Below are 20,213 nucleotides of genomic sequence, written 5' to 3'. Positions count from 1 at the left end.
TACATTGTTGTTATTTTTTCCCTTTCAGTTACACTTCTACCAACTTGGTCACTTGTTTTTTTCTCGCCTGTTTATCATAGTGTGCTAGTCACGTGACACGGTACACGAAAGTTGTCTAAATGTGACTTTGTAAAAAAGTCAATGTATTCGTCTTATGAACTGTAGGTTTGACCCTGGGGGAAGGGGCGGGCCAGGTGGTTATGTCACTCGAGAAGTCTAAGTGGTTCTTTTTGTGTGTGTTGTTGTTCTGGCTTTTGATGCCAGATTAAATGAGATTTGATTCAATCCATTCAGCCACACATTTTATCAAATGTCTTTTGTAGGTTTTATGTTACACTCGGTCGGCCGTGTGGATTTGTATGCAATCTGACAGGTATTGTGTTCGTTTGAAATCACATTTGTGTTGATGAATATGCATAGCTGTCAGATAGCTTTTATTTTATTTTTCAAGCTGGCGTATTTAATCACACACTTGTGAAGTTGTAGCTAGACTAGGATGTATCGTAACCCCACAGTTTAAAAGTTGTAGCTAGACTAGGATGCATCGTAACCCCACAGTTTAAAAGTTGTAGCTAGACTAGGATGCATCGTAACCCCACAGTTTAAAAGTTGTAGCTAGACTAGGATGTATCGTAACCCCACAGTTTAAAAGTTGTAGCTAGACTAGGATGCATCGTAACCCCACAGTTTAAAAGTTGTAGCTAGACTAGGATGTATCGTAACCCCCACAGTTTAAAAGTTGTAGCTAGACTAGGATGTATCGTAACCCCCACAGTTTAAAAGTTGTAGCTAGACTAGGATGTATCGTAACCCCACAGTTTAAAAGTTGTAGCTAGAGGATGTATCGTAACCCCCACAGTTTAAAAGTTGTAGCTAGACTAGGATGTATCGTAACCCCCACAGTTTAAAAGTTGTAGCTAGACTAGGATGTACCAACACTGTGTAATAAGGCTAACTCGAATCCAGGCGTTGTATTGACGTCACATCCGCATAAGTCCCGAGATAAAGCTCTGAGATCGCCACTTGATGTCGTCACGCCCAAGTGTTTACGTATTTATGAGCCTATTCCCTGGTTCGATTTCGTCGCTTTGGCGGGATTCTGTACGCTACGTCTGTAGCGGCCCATGGGTTTATATTTATTCACCACTGTCTGGAATGTTCCTGCCAATGCTACCATCTTATCAGGCGGCTAGCAAAGCCAAAAAAATATGTTACTAGCAACCCCACCTAATGTCTATAACAACCAATGCTTCTATCCCACGACAGCCAACAGTCGATGTTACTAACAGCCCCACCAAATGTCCAGAACAACCCATGCTATACTATCCCACGAGATGCCTTTTGAACTGCCGATACTAGTAACTCCCCACCACATGACTCCAGTAACTCCCCACCCCATGACTCCAGTAACTCCCCACCACATGACTCCAGTGACTCCCCACCACATGACTCCAGTGACTCCCCACCACATGACTCCAGTAACTCCCCACCACATGACTCCAGTAACTCCCCACCACATGACTCCAGTAACTCCCTACCCCATGACTCCAGTAACTCCCCACCACATGACTCCAGTGACTCCCCACCACATGACTCCAGTGACTCCCCACCACATGACTCCAGTAACTCCCCACCCCATGACTCCAGTAACTCCCCACCACATGACTCCAGTGACTCCCCACCACATGACTCCAGTGACTCCCCACCACATGACTCCAGTAACTCCCCACCACATGACTCCAGTAACTCCCTACCCCATGACTCCAGTAACTCCCCACCACATGACTCCAGTGACTCCCCACCACATGACTCCAGTAACTCCCCACCACATGACTCCAGTGACTCCCCACCCCATGACTCCAGTAACTCCCCACCACATGACTCCAGTAACTCCCCACCACATGACTCCAGTAACTCCCTACCCCATGACTCCAGTAACTCCCCACCACATGACTCCAGTGACTCCCCACCACATGACTCCAGTAACTCCCCACCACATGACTCCAGTGACTCCCCACCACATGACTCCAGTAACTCCCCACCACATGACTCCAGTGACTCCCCACCACATGACTCCAGTGACTCCCCACCACATGACTCCAGTGACTCCCCACCACATGACTCCAGTAACTCCCCACCACATGACTCCAGTAACTCCCCACCACATTACTCCAGTAACTCCCCACCCCATTACTCCAGTAACTCCCCACCCCATTACTCCAGTAACTCCCCACCCCATGACTCCAGTAACTCCCCACCCCATGACTCCAGTAACTCCCCACCACATGACTCCAGTAACTCCCCACCCCATGACTCCAGTAACTCCCCACCACATGACTCCAGTAACTCCCCACCCCATGACTCCAGTAACTCCCCACCACATGACTCCAGTAACTCCCCACCCCATGACTCCAGTAACTCCTCACCCCATGACTCCAGTAACTCCCCACCCCATGACTCCAGTAACTCCCCACCCCATGACTCCAGTAACTCCCCACCACATGACTCCAGTAACTCCCCACCACATGACTCCAGTAACTCCCCACCACATGACTCCAGTAACTCCCCACCCCATGACTCCAGTAACTCCCCACCCCATGACTCCAGTAACTCCCCACCCCATGACTCCAGTAACTCCCCACCCCATGACTCCAGTAACTCCCTACCCCATGACTCCAGTGACTCCCCACCACATGACTCCAGTGACTCCCCACCACATGACTCCAGTGACTCCCCACCATATGACTCCAGTAACTCCCCACCCCATGACTCCAGTAACTCCCCACCACATGACTCAAGTAGCTCCCCACCCCATGACTCCTACTGCCGATGCCAGTAACTCCCCACCCCATGACTCCAGTAACTCCCCACCCCATGACTCCAGTAACTCCCCACCACATGACTCCAGTAGCTCCCCACCCCATGACTCCTACTGCCGATGCCAGTAACTCCCCACCACATGACTCAAGTAACTCCCCACCCCATGACTGCAGTAACTCCCCACCCCGTGACTCCAGTAACTCCTCACCACATGACTCCAGTAACTCCCCACCACATGACTCCAGTAACTCCCCACCACTTGACTCCTACTGCCGATGCTAGTAACTCCCCACCCCATGACCCCAGTAACTCCCGACCCCATGACTCCAGTAACTCCCCACCCCATGACTCCTACTGCCGATGCTACTAACTCCCCACCACATGACTCCAGTGACTCCCCACCACATGACTCCAGTAACTCCCCACCCCATGACTCCAGTAACTCCCCACCACATGACTCCAGTGACTCCCCACCACATGACTCCAGTGACTCCCCACCACATGACTCCAGTAACTCCCCACCACATGACTCCAGTAACTCCCTACCCCATGACTCCAGTAACTCCCCACCACATGACTCCAGTGACTCCCCACCACATGACTCCAGTAACTCCCCACCACATGACTCCAGTGACTCCCCACCCCATGACTCCAGTAACTCCCCACCACATGACTCCAGTAACTCCCCACCACATGACTCCAGTAACTCCCTACCCCATGACTCCAGTAACTCCCCACCACATGACTCCAGTGACTCCCCACCACATGACTCCAGTAACTCCCCACCACATGACTCCAGTGACTCCCCACCACATGACTCCAGTAACTCCCCACCACATGACTCCAGTGACTCCCCACCACATGACTCCAGTGACTCCCCACCACATGACTCCAGTGACTCCCCACCACATGACTCCAGTAACTCCCCACCACATGACTCCAGTAACTCCCCACCACATTACTCCAGTAACTCCCCACCCCATTACTCCAGTAACTCCCCACCCCATTACTCCAGTAACTCCCCACCCCATGACTCCAGTAACTCCCCACCCCATGACTCCAGTAACTCCCCACCACATGACTCCAGTAACTCCCCACCCCATGACTCCAGTAACTCCCCACCACATGACTCCAGTAACTCCCCACCCCATGACTCCAGTAACTCCCCACCACATGACTCCAGTAACTCCCCACCCCATGACTCCAGTAACTCCTCACCCCATGACTCCAGTAACTCCCCACCCCATGACTCCAGTAACTCCCCACCCCATGACTCCAGTAACTCCCCACCACATGACTCCAGTGACTCCCCACCCCATGACTCCAGTAACTCCCCACCACATGACTCCAGTAACTCCCCACCACATGACTCCAGTAACTCCCTACCCCATGACTCCAGTAACTCCCCACCACATGACTCCAGTGACTCCCCACCACATGACTCCAGTAACTCCCCACCACATGACTCCAGTGACTCCCCACCACATGACTCCAGTAACTCCCCACCACATGACTCCAGTGACTCCCCACCACATGACTCCAGTGACTCCCCACCACATGACTCCAGTGACTCCCCACCACATGACTCCAGTAACTCCCCACCACATGACTCCAGTAACTCCCCACCACATTACTCCAGTAACTCCCCACCCCATTACTCCAGTAACTCCCCACCCCATTACTCCAGTAACTCCCCACCCCATGACTCCAGTAACTCCCCACCCCATGACTCCAGTAACTCCCCACCACATGACTCCAGTAACTCCCCACCCCATGACTCCAGTAACTCCCCACCACATGACTCCAGTAACTCCCCACCCCATGACTCCAGTAACTCCCCACCACATGACTCCAGTAACTCCCCACCCCATGACTCCAGTAACTCCTCACCCCATGACTCCAGTAACTCCCCACCCCATGACTCCAGTAACTCCCCACCCCATGACTCCAGTAACTCCCCACCACATGACTCCAGTAACTCCCCACCACATGACTCCAGTAACTCCCCACCACATGACTCCAGTAACTCCCCACCCCATGACTCCAGTAACTCCCCACCCCATGACTCCAGTAACTCCCCACCCCATGACTCCAGTAACTCCCCACCCCATGACTCCAGTAACTCCCTACCCCATGACTCCAGTGACTCCCCACCACATGACTCCAGTGACTCCCTACCACATGACTCCAGTGACTCCCCACCACATGACTCCAGTGACTCCCCACCATATGACTCCAGTAACTCCCCACCCCATGACTCCAGTAACTCCCCACCACATGACTCAAGTAGCTCCCCACCCCATGACTCCTACTGCCGATGCCAGTAACTCCCCACCCCATGACTCCAGTAACTCCCCACCCCATGACTCCAGTAACTCCCCACCACATGACTCCAGTAGCTCCCCACCCCATGACTCCTACTGCCGATGCCAGTAACTCCCCACCACATGACTCAAGTAACTCCCCACCCCATGACTGCAGTAACTCCCCACCCCGTGACTCCAGTAACTCCTCACCACATGACTCCAGTAACTCCCCACCACATGACTCCAGTAAGTCCCCACCACTTGACTCCTACTGCCGATGCTAGTAACTCCCCACCCCATGACCCCAGTAACTCCCGACCCCATGACTCCAGTAACTCCCCACCCCATGACTCCTACTGCCGATGCTACTAACTCCCCACCACATGACTCCAGTGACTCCCCACCACATGACTCCAGTAACTCCCCACCCCATGACTCCAGTAACTCCCCACCACATGACTCCAGTGACTCCCCACCACATGACTCCAGTGACTCCCCACCACATGACTCCAGTAACTCCCCACCACATGACTCCAGTAACTCCCTACCCCATGACTCCAGTAACTCCCCACCACATGACTCCAGTGACTCCCCACCACATGACTCCAGTAACTCCCCACCACATGACTCCAGTGACTCCCCATCCCATGACTCCAGTAACTCCCCACCACATGACTCCAGTAACTCCCCACCACATGACTCCAGTAACTCCCTACCCCATGACTCCAGTAACTCCCCACCACATGACTCCAGTGACTCCCCACCACATGACTCCAGTAACTCCCCACCACATGACTCCAGTGACTCCCCACCACATGACTCCAGTAACTCCCCACCACATGACTCCAGTGACTCCCCACCACATGACTCCAGTGACTCCCCACCACATGACTCCAGTGACTCCCCACCACATGACTCCAGTAACTCCCCACCACATGACTCCAGTAACTCCCCACCACATTACTCCAGTAACTCCCCACCCCATTACTCCAGTAACTCCCCACCCCATTACTCCAGTAACTCCCCACCCCATGACTCCAGTAACTCCCCACCCCATGACTCCAGTAACTCCCCACCACATGACTCCAGTAACTCCCCACCCCATGACTCCAGTAACTCCCCACCACATGACTCCAGTAACTCCCCACCCCATGACTCCAGTAACTCCCCACCACATGACTCCAGTAACTCCCCACCCCATGACTCCAGTAACTCCTCACCCCATGACTCCAGTAACTCCCCACCCCATGACTCCAGTAACTCCCCACCCCATGACTCCAGTAACTCCCCACCACATGACTCCAGTGACTCCCCACCCCATGACTCCAGTAACTCCCCACCACATGACTCCAGTAACTCCCCACCACATGACTCCAGTAACTCCCTACCCCATGACTCCAGTAACTCCCCACCACATGACTCCAGTGACTCCCCACCACATGACTCCAGTAACTCCCCACCACATGACTCCAGTGACTCCCCACCACATGACTCCAGTAACTCCCCACCACATGACTCCAGTGACTCCCCACCACATGACTCCAGTGACTCCCCACCACATGACTCCAGTGACTCCCCACCACATGACTCCAGTACACCCCACCACATGACTCCAGTAACTCCCCACCACATTACTCCAGTAACTCCCCACCCCATTACTCCAGTAACTCCCCACCCCATTACTCCAGTAACTCCCCACCCCATGACTCCAGTAACTCCCCACCCCATGACTCCAGTAACTCCCCACCACATGACTCCAGTAACTCCCCACCCCATGACTCCAGTAACTCCCCACCACATGACTCCAGTAACTCCCCACCCCATGACTCCAGTAACTCCCCACCACATGACTCCAGTAACTCCCCACCCCATGACTCCAGTAACTCCTCACCCCATAACTCCAGTAACTCCCCACCCCATGACTCCAGTAACTCCCCACCCCATGACTCCAGTAACTCCCCACCACATGACTCCAGTAACTCCCCACCACATGACTCCAGTAACTCCCCACCACATGACTCCAGTAACTCCCCACCCCATGACTCCAGTAACTCCCCACCCCATGACTCCAGTAACTCCCCACCCCATGACTCCAGTAACTCCCCACCCCATGACTCCAGTAACTCCCTACCCCATGACTCCAGTGACTCCCCACCACATGACTCCAGTGACTCCCTACCACATGACTCCAGTGACTCCCCACCACATGACTCCAGTGACTCCCCACCATATGACTCCAGTAACTCCCCACCCCATGACTCCAGTAACTCCCCACCACATGACTCAAGTAGCTCCCCACCCCATGACTCCTACTGCCGATGCCAGTAACTCCCCACCCCATGACTCCAGTAACTCCCCACCCCATGACTCCAGTAACTCCCCACCACATGACTCCAGTAGCTCCCCACCCCATGACTCCTACTGCCGATGCCAGTAACTCCCCACCACATGACTCAAGTAACTCCCCACCCCATGACTGCAGTAACTCCCCACCCCGTGACTCCAGTAACTCCTCACCACATGACTCCAGTAACTCCCCACCACATGACTCCAGTAAGTCCCCACCACTTGACTCCTACTGCCGATGCTAGTAACTCCCCACCCCATGACCCCAGTAACTCCCGACCCCATGACTCCAGTAACTCCCCACCCCATGACTCCTACTGCCGATGCTACTAACTCCCCACCACATGACTCCAGTGACTCCCCACCACATGACTCCAGTAACTCCCCACCCCATGACTCCAGTAACTCCCCACCACATGACTCCAGTGACTCCCCACCACATGACTCCAGTGACTCCCCACCACATGACTCCAGTAACTCCCCACCACATGACTCCAGTAACTCCCTACCCCATGACTCCAGTAACTCCCCACCACATGACTCCAGTGACTCCCCACCACATGACTCCAGTAACTCCCCACCACATGACTCCAGTGACTCCCCATCCCATGACTCCAGTAACTCCCCACCACATGACTCCAGTAACTCCCCACCACATGACTCCAGTAACTCCCTACCCCATGACTCCAGTAACTCCCCACCACATGACTCCAGTGACTCCCCACCACATGACTCCAGTAACTCCCCACCACATGACTCCAGTGACTCCCCACCACATGACTCCAGTAACTCCCCACCACATGACTCCAGTGACTCCCCACCACATGACTCCAGTGACTCCCCACCACATGACTCCAGTGACTCCCCACCACATGACTCCAGTAACTCCCCACCACATGACTCCAGTAACTCCCCACCACATTACTCCAGTAACTCCCCACCCCATTACTCCAGTAACTCCCCACCCCATTACTCCAGTAACTCCCCACCCCATGACTCCAGTAACTCCCCACCCCATGACTCCAGTAACTCCCCACCACATGACTCCAGTAACTCCCCACCACATGACTCCAGTAACTCCCCACCACATGACTCCAGTAACTCCCCACCCCATGACTCCAGTAACTCCCCACCACATGACTCCAGTAACTCCCCACCCCATGACTCCAGTAACTCCTCACCCCATGACTCCAGTAACTCCCCACCCCATGACTCCAGTAACTCCCCACCCCATGACTCCAGTAACTCCCCACCACATGACTCCAGTAACTCCCCACCACATGACTCCAGTAACTCCCCACCACATGACTCCAGTAACTCCCCACCCCATGACTCCAGTAACTCCCCACCCCATGACTCCAGTAACTCCCCACCCCATGACTCCAGTAACTCCCCACCCCATGACTCCAGTAACTCCCTACCCCATGACTCCAGTGACTCCCCACCACATGACTCCAGTGACTCCCTACCACATGACTCCAGTGACTCCCCACCACATGACTCCAGTGACTCCCCACCATATGACTCCAGTAACTCCCCACCCCATGACTCCAGTAACTCCCCACCACATGACTCAAGTAGCTCCCCACCCCATGACTCCTACTGCCGATGCCAGTAACTCCCCACCCCATGACTCCAGTAACTCCCCACCCCATGACTCCAGTAACTCCCCACCACATGACTCCAGTAGCTCCCCACCCCATGACTCCTACTGCCGATGCCAGTAACTCCCCACCACATGACTCCAGTAACTCCCCACCCCATGACTGCAGTAACTCCCCACCCCGTGACTCCAGTAACTCCTCACCACATGACTCCAGTAACTCCCCACCACATGACTCCAGTAACTCCCCACCACTTGACTCCTACTGCCGATGCTAGTAACTCCCCACCCCATGACCCCAGTAACTCCCGACCCCATGACTCCAGTAACTCCCCACCCCATGACTCCTACTGCCGATGCTACTAACTCCCCACCACATGACTCCAGTAACTCCCCACCCCATGACTCCTACTCCCGAAATTACTAAGCACCTCACCACATGGCTGACCACACCTTCAGCAGGGCTAGCACCTGCGGACCCAGTCAACAACAACACGGCCTCAGTGAACCGTGCTAGCCCCGCCCTCTGCCCGTCAGCGGGAGCAGAACATTGTACACAAAACACCGTGACGTCACCGTCAAACCGAATGCTCTGCCGCTGTTAGCTTTTGTTTACCGTGGGGAGCTGTTTACTTAACGCGACAGTTGTAGAATAGATCCGATTTTTTACTAATGCCAAATAGTGGTGGTTATAGTAGGTTGCAGCCTGCAGTCGTTTATTTATTTAAAAAAAAAAACACTTAGCAATATTTGCATATCCGCACCCAATTTTATTAGCAAACTGTTTTCTTCATAATATCTTGCATAAGGTTAGGTCATTTTTCCGTTCAACTGCATCATACAAATACTAAATCCTTTGCAACTTTAGCGTCTACGGCTAATTAGTCCCGTTAATTGTGTTAATCCCATCAACAACAGAACTAGGTTTAAAGTACGAGCGAGTGAGTAATCATTAATTTCTTGCCACCCATCACCCACTTAATTTTTTTTCCACTCCACCTATTGCGGTCGTCAACCCGCCATGTTTATCGCCTGTTTCTCCAAGGCTGCCCTGCGATTGGCTGGTATATTTAGAACTAGGTTTCCGTGTTCCCTTTAGTTTATATAATAGCCGGTGCTTTCCTAGACCGTCAGTCAATAACGTAACGTCATATCGTGAAGCTCAACAGCTGAGTTTGGAATATATAGATATATATATATATATATATCGCGTGCACTTTATGACAAACTTCTTGCTTGTTTTGCGAACTGGATTTTAGAGTTGCTTTCTTTTCTTAACAACCGGATACACGTTTTCTGTAAGAAATATTTTATTGCTTTAAAGCTCGCTGGTGTAGTTATATTCAGTTAATTTAAAAATCAGTTTAATATGTGGTGTGGAGAATAATTCAAGTTTTTAAGTTATAAAATTGATGTTAAAATATATACGATTTAGCAGTCTGTTTTATTTCTAGTGCATATTTAATAAGAAAAGTATAGTGTGTAATTTGAAATAGTTTTTTTTTCGTGCACTAAAAGTTAAAAGATATTTCTTAGAAATAAGCAGAAGAAAAAAGAAACGAAAATATAAACTTGTGGTATTGGCTATTTTGTTAAAGTTTTGTTTTACTTAATTTCCAGAAGTCAGATTGCTAATTGTATCGCTGTTGTGACACTAATAACTTGAGACTATAAATAACATTTGTAATTCCAACACTCGGACTAACCCACTGGTTCTATCAAGTAAACCTTGTTGACCCCACACTTGACTGTATGCCTTCCGAGTTTATAATGTCCAGCCCGGTGGTGGACATGAAAAGTCCATCCAACCTGTCCGTGGATGTCAACCTGAACCACTTGATGGTCAGGCGGCCCAGGACGCCTACGTCACCCAACCCACTGGACAACGAGGAACTCAAGCGACGGTCCACGGGTCTGTCGGCCTTTAATGATTATGTGGTGAGTTTCTTCATGCACTTAATATTGGCTCGAGATGCAGGTATTGATTGTAAAAAAAAAAGGGGGGGGGGGGGGGTGGCTGTTTCATGAGTCGTGGTCTGATGGTCACTACAACCGTGCTGCTGCCTTACTAAGTGCTTTACGCTAGTACAGTTCATCTGACCAGTATCTACTACTTTCTATGCCCAATCAATTACATAGTTGCAATATAGAAAGTTCAGTTAGTATTTAATTTTTGCTCCACCTTATGGCCAATTAGTTTTTATATTTTTGCCCACTATTAAAGCGACTAGGTAATTATATTTTTCCCCTTAAAACAACTTAGTAATTATCTTTTTGTTCCTTAAAAGGCGACTGTAATTACATTTGTACCCCTTAAAAAGGCGATTGTCTTTTGTTTTTTTCCACCAATGAATGGCTCCATACAATATCCAGTTTGTAATATTTTTGCTTTGTAGAAAGACCAGTCATTAATAATTATATTTGTACTGCATAAAAAGATATATTTTTGCTCCATCGAAAGGCTAGTTAGTAATTATACTTAGTACTGATTCAAAAGAGCAGTAGTTGTTTGTTTGTTCTCCTTATAAAGCCTAGACATAGTTGCAAAACTTACATTTAATTTAGTTAGCTATAACGTATTAGTTAATATCCTGTCATGATTTAGGTATAAGATACTTCTACCACATTGTAAGTTTTATCTTTTTCTCTAATCATAACTAGAACCAAATTACTTTACTGACTTATCTTTTTCTCTAATCATAACATAACTAGAACCGAATTACTTTACTGACTTATCTTTTTCTCTAATCATAACATAACTAGAACCGAATTACTTTACTGACTTATCTTTTTCTCTAATCATAACATAACTAGAACCGAATTACTTTACTGACTTATCTTTTTCTCTAATCATAACATAACTAGAACCGAATTACTTTACTGACTTATCTTTTTCTCTAATCATAACAACTAGAACCGAATTACTTTACTGACTTATCTTTTTCTCTAATCGTAACATAACTAGAACCGAATTACTTTACTGACTTATCTTTTTCTCCAATCATAACATAACTAGAACCGAATTACTTTACTGACTTATCTTTTTCTCTAATCATAACATAACTAGAACCGAATTACTTTACTGACTTTGACCCCTGACTCAGCTAATCCGTGACGGCAAAACTTACTTGAAAGGGATATCCGTAACTGATCTATGACATGATCAAAAGATGGAGTTAATGATGGCCCAAATCTGCTAACCCTAATTAAACGAGTTACCGGTGAACCTAACCTGCAAGGGTTAACCAACCTGTGACCTGACCCTAGCTCACATTGATCGGGCCAATCCTGCGACGCAGTTGCTGAGCTGCGCTACCCGTGTCCGCCTCATACAAAATGTATTCAGCTCGAGTTATTAATTATTTACCTTCACAGCTCATCAACTCCGGCTTTCAAAGTTCCCGTCTTTTTATTTTATCAACACACCGCTACCCACTTCTTCTCATAAACAGAATTGTTGTGGAACTTGTTTCTCTGGTCTTAGTTGTTATTGATCTCGATGTTGAGTTATCGTTTTTTAAACTCATTTTTTTTTACTGCTAATTAAAAAACAGGATGTCCTTACAACGCCCATGTTGTAGGCTTTAAGGAAATTTGGTATTATAATTTTTTTCGCTATACACGAGGTTATGTCAACCTTTTCTATTTATTCCCACTTCCCGTACAATTAGGGTTGGGGGGTTGATTAATGAGCAGATCGCTGTCATACATCTGTCGGAAGTTTTATTTTTAGTCTCCTGACTCAGTGTTGCCACAACAGTCAGGTTAAGATAAGGGTTGGGGGAGGGGGGGGGGGAGAGAGAACCGTTACAACGTGTCAGCTCCAACACAGGTCTATGTATTGTGGGGGTCTGTCCTCAACAACAGGTTTTTCTACATTTGTCGGAATGCATTGTGGGGGAATATGTTCAGTACTGTAGACCCTATTGCCCCCCACCAGGTCATGTGGTGTACTTGTAGGATTTAACGTAAGCCATCGAATAGCATGTCAGCTCTTATAGGCATGTGGTGAAAGTTTGGGTGTGGGTCGTTAACAACAGCTGCACGGATGTTTATTTGTTGCTGGGGTTATAAATAGTCAATGTGGAACGTATGAAGATTGTTTTTTTTATAACTTTGTGTTTACTTTTGAAGTTGTTTCCTGTGAAATCATAGCTAGAAAAAAAAATAGTAAGTTAACTTTTGCTTGAATGTGCTTCATTGATGAAGCCTAAGCCCTAACAACTAACGTGTGTGTAAGCCCAACTTTAAAACTAAATCTCGTTTTTAAAATGTAATCAACCATATCTCAATGGCGGCTTTATTTCGGTTTAAGAATCGTATTTCTTTATTCACACTTTTTTTTTAAATACCAAATTGCTCAGCGCTTATCTTGTAAATATATTGGTACTTCAGATCACACCACATAAAATGTATGCCGATATCTGAAAGTTAAGAGAAGGGGGGGGGGGCTCAACATGAGATTATCAAGATCTTAGTCACACTAACACGTCTTGTGCCGTAAATCTAGGTCATCTGTTGGTTGACACCACCTAATTGATGAAGGTTAATAAAAGCAGTCTCTATTCCTGTGGTCTTGAATGCACCGTTGGAAATTGTTACATATACCAGCTGCAAAGACCCGTACTATTTTTGCTGAGATGGGTATGTTTTTATACCAAAGTATCGGGTCACTGTGAAGCACTTTGTGGGCAAATATTTCAGCTGTTTACATTTCCTTTAGCTGCATGTTCTTTTTTTTTTTTTCACCACGTCGTCAAATGTCTTTAAATCTTGCTACACCGAATAAACCTGCTTAAAATTCCTCTCGCTGAATTATTCATTACTTGAACACACGAAGCATCCGGCCAACCAACCCTGTGCCTCATTATTCAATTTGCCTTGAAACAAAGTTCGTACCTACTTGCTAAGCAAGCCCCTTCGCCTCTCGCTGTTCATAATATTATTATGCCGCGTTGCTGTTACGCGGGGTCACTGATGCGTGTTTGGGTTGTTGCTAAAAATAGCCGTCCCTACCGCCATGTTACGTGTCGTACGTTCCATTGCCGCCTTATATGGTTAGTGCCCTAAAGCCGCCCAACGAACTCGTAGGTTGCCTGCGTGGTTCGGTAGTAAACAGACTCACCCTTTTTCTTACATCTAAGCCTACAGTCTACTGTCTAGCCTTGTTTAGATTTACATTTTCGAAAATACGTTTGCTTATGAAATAGATTTTCTAGTTGTATTTATTGTAAAGTACTAAATTGTCTTGTCTTAGTTGAATTTTTTTTTTATTTTGGTGAAGACACAACATTGGCCAGATAAATTTTATAGTAAACTCATTGTTTGCTTAAATTAAGCTATTTTTAGATCACTGGGCGGGACTAAGTATTTAGCTCCTGTGTTCTTCCCCACCCATTCTTTGTGACGTAGCTACATCTGCTGGTGGTGACGAAGTACTGGCAGTCACGAGGCGCGACTTCTCCCTATCGTACGTTTGTAGGAAAACGTGGCTAGCCGGCTTTTAGGGTGTAAAAAAAAAAAACATTCACTATCTTGATTTCCTAGAAATAAACCCTTTTATATATAGACTACAGGTGAAGCGATATTGTGAAGTATGCATGGGGTAAACATGGTTAAGCCTAACTTGTGAATAATAGGTTTAAAAACATTTTTTTTCAATGTTTTTTTTTTTTGTTTTCATAGAAATATCCATTCACCGAAGATCAATTTTAGAAAATATGCGTACACCGAAAGTCGATTTTAGAAAACAATTTTAAAAAAATGTATTGTTTTTTTTTTTTTTTTTTTTAATTTGTGTGTACGGTTATGATACTGATAAAGCTGCTATGACTAGTGTATACTTCAACAAAACCGAATCCTGACACCCCCCCCCCCCCCCCCCCCCCTTGTCAGCAATACAAAGTAAAACGCCTAGACCCCATTTTGTTTTCTGTCGTGTTAGTACCGACATTTTGTTTTATAACTTTACTACATACTGCCATTGATCTGCTTGGTTAAGTTTATAATATATCAAAACCACTGCAAAGACTAGCGTTCTCACACTAAGCCTGCATGCAGTGATATTACACGCAATACAATTGGTCCATTCATACTGGGTCACATGACAAAAGCCGGCTGATGAAATCCGCCGTTTCTTTCTTGTTTTGCTCATTGACCGACTTGTTTTGCAGGGAATTTCCTCCGCGCTTGTCATGAGTCACGCGAGGAGTTTATCGATCTCAAAGGGTTTTCTTCACCCTCCTCTCCCCTCCTCTTCCGGCCCTCTACCGCTCGACTAGAAAAAAGCTAGCGGGCTTCAAGCGGTATAACCCCGTAGGTTGTGTGCCGCATGCAAATTCGATAGGTCGGATCAAACTAGTCGAGGCCAGTCTGTCCTAACCCAGCTAAAATTGCTGCTGTGTGTGTCGTGTGCTAGCTTGTCGGCAGGCTTTTTCATCTGTTTACTGTTAACCTGTTACGAATTCAAAAAGTGTAACGTATGCTTGGTGTGTTAAAGGACTAGATAAAGCGGTTTATTTGCCGCTCTGTTAATTTTCGTTGATTAATCAGGCGCGTCGGTGTGGTGAACTGAAGTTGCGGTGCAGTTGAGTGGCTGTACTACTCGATTCCTGTCTCATTTCCATTTTATAATCGTATGCTACTGCAACCGTAGAGAAAAACATCATCCTGGATTTGGGCATTCGCGTTCAAAAAATCTTTTCATTTGCAAGATTATAAGGAAGCTGTCAAGTTTTATATGCGATGATAGATATCCTAACCTCTTGCAGCTATTTCAAACCTAGCCCTTTCCTTTGAAGCTATTAAAAAAAAATCCATTACCAGATTCTATTTTGGATTTGGGGGAGAGGAGTCTTTATTGTTTATTAATACCTACAGCAAAGGTCATAGAGTGCGGGGTAACCTACATTTGGTTTAGTAGCTACCTACCTAGTTTACAGAGCAGTAACAGGTGAAGCGAGGAAATGGTTGTGTTTTAGTCATCAGCTTTGAACTTGGCCTGAAATTGGGCTTTTCTTCAGTAAAGAACAAAGAACAGAGACACAAATATAGATCTACTGTTTTAAAAAGAAGTTAAATATGACCACCAGTATTAGGTCTGTGGTACTTCAAAGGAAATAAAATTTCTTCATCAGCCCGCCCAGCTGAATCAACTGACCCACATTGATTGTGCAAACAAGTTTTTTTTGTTGCACGCTTCATCTGTCCTCAAGGATTCTAATATTAAATCTAGATTCTAGATCAAGATATTTCTAGATCTAATGAGGTGCTTCTCATTAGGGAATATATAAAGTAAAACAAAATTCTTCCATGTTTAAAGTTTGCCCAATCATGAACACCTCATCTACCTCAGATAAAAATTTATTTCTTAAGAAAATGGTAAGTTTTGCTCAAGTATAATCTTTGTGACAGTATGTTCCTTATCACTTATTTTGTTTCTACATCCCTATACCTAGATCCATATAAACAAATAAGGATAAGCCTAATATCTACTTTTATAAAAATCCAATGACATTTTGATCTCTTTGCCTGAATCTTACAGTACATTCTTAAATCTATCTTTTTCTGTTGGCCCTTGGTTCTAATTGGTATGAAACAACCTTATTTGAAATTCTTTTCCTGAGAGCTTGATTTTTTTTTCACTATATTCTGTATTAATTTGGTCATTTTTTTGTGTACAATTTTTCTTCTGTTATTATACATTTTTCCTTTATGGTAATTCATATTCCTGTTTATGAATATATTGTGTTTTAATCAGTTGATTTTAAAGTTGAATTCTTCACCTCTCATTTACTTATGTTTTTATATATTTGTATCTTTTCAGGACTTGGTGAAAAGGCACTTGATGTATGCTGTCCGTGAAGAGGTGGAAATATTGAAGCAACAGATTGGTGAAATGATGGAGAGAATCGGCCAGCTGGAATATGAGAACACAGTGCTGAGAGCTGAGGCCAAGCCTGAGACCTTGAACAAATTGCTGCTGCCCCGGGTCACCCAGGCTCCGCCCACAGTCGGCCTACCCGCCCCCGCCACAGCAGGGACCCAGGCTCCGCAGATCCCCCTGCAAGCAAGCACCCAGCCGGCGGTTGCGCCACAGGCCCATGTCCAGCCAGCCGTACAGCAGCCGGTCCACCCGGCTCCAGCTTCACAAGTGAGCCACCCCCCAACCAGCCACCCAGCCCCACAAGCTGCCCAGCACCCCCCAGCCACATGAGGTGCATTTAGTATTAGGTATAGCAAATTCTGACCATTGCCTGTAGACATCAAACATCCAGCTATGTTGAATCATCTCTAACGAGCACAGCGTAGGCCGCCGTCCATCCACTGCCTTGGTCCAGGCCCCCTCAGCCTGGATGGTCAGTTACCCCAGCAGATGGCCCGCTCTGGAGGAAATGCCATCCTGCACTAGACAATCTCCAGACAAACCTGTGGTATAGTTTGTCCTAAGCTCTATCACATTTGTTAAAATTAATTGACCGCTTGTTTGAAAAAAAAAAACATTTTACACTATGAGCTTAAAATTTTAAGTTGATTGATTTTTTTTTTCTTGCTCTTTAAGTTTATAACTAAACTGGTCATGTTCGTTTCATAGATGGGATGTTTGTTTTTTTAAACTTTGTGCTAACATTGTGATATTAATCCATGTATTCTAACAAGAACTATGATGTACTATGTTATGTTGACAGTTTACCCTTGTTTGAGTGAGTCTTGGTTACTATAATCTGTGTTTGATTATACATACATGAAGCACAAGTTCACTATGATTAATACAGTTTTGTTTTGTTTCATGAAATTTGAGAATAGTAGTTTTTAAGAGTGGCAAAACAAGGTGGAACAGTAATTATGATGTAGCTCTGCGGTAGCTAGGTGAAAACCTGTGCATTGGTTTGGTTCTGGGGCACCTGCTTCTATGATTACATTTATGTAATGGAGGCTACACCTCTTTAGGTGAGCTATAGTTTGTCAGATTGAATATCTGAGGCAGGTGTCTTGTGGCATGAGTCACCTTACACATCAGAGGTGTACTGTGATACAGAAATGTGCAATGTCACCTAATACATGAACTATGCTGTGACACCTTTAATATGATAGCTGTCTTAGGAGGTATATTTATACCGTACCACTATTACCTAGAGCGATTGTGTGTCACTTGCTTTACATAGGGTAGGATGTGTCACCTTTTATCCAGAGGTAGGGTAGGATGTGTCACCTTTTATCCAGATGTAGGGTAGGATGTGTCGCCTTTTATTCAGAGGTTTGCTACATCACCTTTCATACAGAGGTATACTGTATCACCTCCAATTCCATAAGTATAATGTATCACCTATTGCTTCAGGATGCTGTATCACCTCCAGTAGATGAGGTATGCTGCGTATACATGGAAATATGCTGTATCACCTAATTACCTTGAGGTATAGTCTTGCCACATGAGCTAAGAGCCATGAAACTCCTTGTAACTGTATTACATTAATGCATAGAAGGTTGTGACTATATCTTTGATTAAAGCCTTTCTATAATCCACTCCATATCTGATTGCTCATCACTTGAAAAAGTTGACAGAAAGATTGTATAAATAGCTATCCGGGAAATGTAGCTATTACTACAACTTTTGTAATTATATTAAAATTAATTATTACATTTATTAACCAATATACAGAGATTCAATTATCATGTGTGTATTTTTTACTTTGGAGTATTTAAAATTTGTTTTATTTTTTGTTTGTTTGTGTCAGTCCAATCTAATCATGAAATTATTTAATTAATTTTGAAATTAGTCCTGTTGCCAAATTCGTCTTCAATTATGTTATGTCTGGTTAACCTGGATTGATGTAAAAACATGAATTTTAATGGTTTTTATTCAGATTTTTTTATGTAACTCAATATTTGTTTTTGGCTTAGATTTAAATAATCATTAGCTTCAAATTTATCAAAAACAAAGCATGCTTTTAAAACTTTATTTCCTAGAGATTTTTGTAAGGGAATTAATCCAGTAAATACCTAATTAGGAGAAATTCTACTTTAAGTAAAGTTTCTTATTTTCATGTACTAAGTTGAGAATAATGAAATCTGTTACATGCCAAATATCAACCTGTCTTGGTGTGGCAAGTTTTTTTTTTTTTAAATTGTACATTATATGTTCATATTATGTTTGATTGTTGACCAAATACGCTATCATAATATTTGTTTGTTCATGCAAGTCCAGGAAATCTGTGAGATTTTAAAAAAATTGACCTGATTGTACATTGACTAAATACCAGATTAAAGGGAAGAATTCTTAGAACTGTTGAGACTTGATGTACTTAAAAGATGCATTCTTGGCGCTCAGTCTGTGGCTGGTAACAAAGTATAAGACCAGTTTTTGTTATACAAATGGACACACAAGTCCTGCTTGCAGGTCCCGGCTTGTCCTGTTGAGTGGTCATGTGACCCACAGTAATTATCTAAGAGGTGATTAGTGCTTAATTTTTTGGCTGTATGAGTTTTCTTTGTTTGCTGAAATCTTAGTGTTAGCTTTGCGGATACTGGCGCAGTTTTATGCATCATTACACACACGGTTTTAAGGAAATAAAGAATAATTTAAAACTACATTCTTGTTTTGTTAAAATTTGTATTGTCTTTGAAAAAAACCAGGATGAAGATTTAACTTAACAGATTGAAAAGAACTAATAAATATTTGATGACACTACACCATTCAAATTGTGGTAGTTTGTTTCTGTATAGTGGTGTCAGTCACAAGGTAACTTGAACACTACCAGTCACTTAGCGATGGTTGTCACAAGGTAACTTGAACACTACCAGTCAGTAACTTAACGAGGGTGGTCACAAGGTAACTTGACCACTACCAGTAACTTAATGATGGTTGTCACAGAAAACATCAACAGACTAATGGTGAACCAGCACTTGACAGATGGAAAGACAATTCTTACTCCACTGGTATTGTCTAGGTCCCTTTAAAACCAGATGTGGTAGCTGAGGCAGAAGGTATCTGATTTTAAGGACTGCCAACCTATTGAGGAGAACTGTCAGACCTACTGATCAATAGCTGCTAGTTTCTCCTTCCCCCCCCCCCCCCCCCCCATCACTTGTTACATAAACAGTTACTAATTTACATCAAATTATGTCTTACTCATACTGCT

The 20,213-nt window shown here is 45.5% G+C and overlaps 1 protein-coding gene across 2 annotated transcripts in view; it reads left to right on the top strand.

Annotated features, from left to right (window-relative positions):
- The window catches only part of LOC131957158 (TSC22 domain family protein 1), a 57,260-nt gene extending 37,599 nt beyond the window's left edge, over positions 1-19,661 (top strand). For both annotated transcript variants that reach the window (XM_059321891.1, XM_059321892.1), the window contains one exon: positions 16,901-19,661. In XM_059321891.1, coding sequence (XP_059177874.1) covers positions 16,901-17,290 — 390 coding nt within the window. In that variant the 3' untranslated portion in view covers positions 17,291-19,661. The remainder of the gene's footprint in view (positions 1-16,900) is intronic.
- Positions 19,662-20,213: the final 552 nt, after the last annotated feature.

This window comes from Physella acuta, unplaced genomic scaffold (genome assembly GCF_028476545.2).
Source record: "Physella acuta isolate Inbredline_101_S28 unplaced genomic scaffold, ASM2847654v3 ptg001214l, whole genome shotgun sequence".
Classification (NCBI taxonomy): domain Eukaryota; kingdom Metazoa; phylum Mollusca; class Gastropoda; family Physidae; genus Physella; species Physella acuta.
This window is presented reverse-complemented; position numbering and strand designations above follow the sequence as displayed.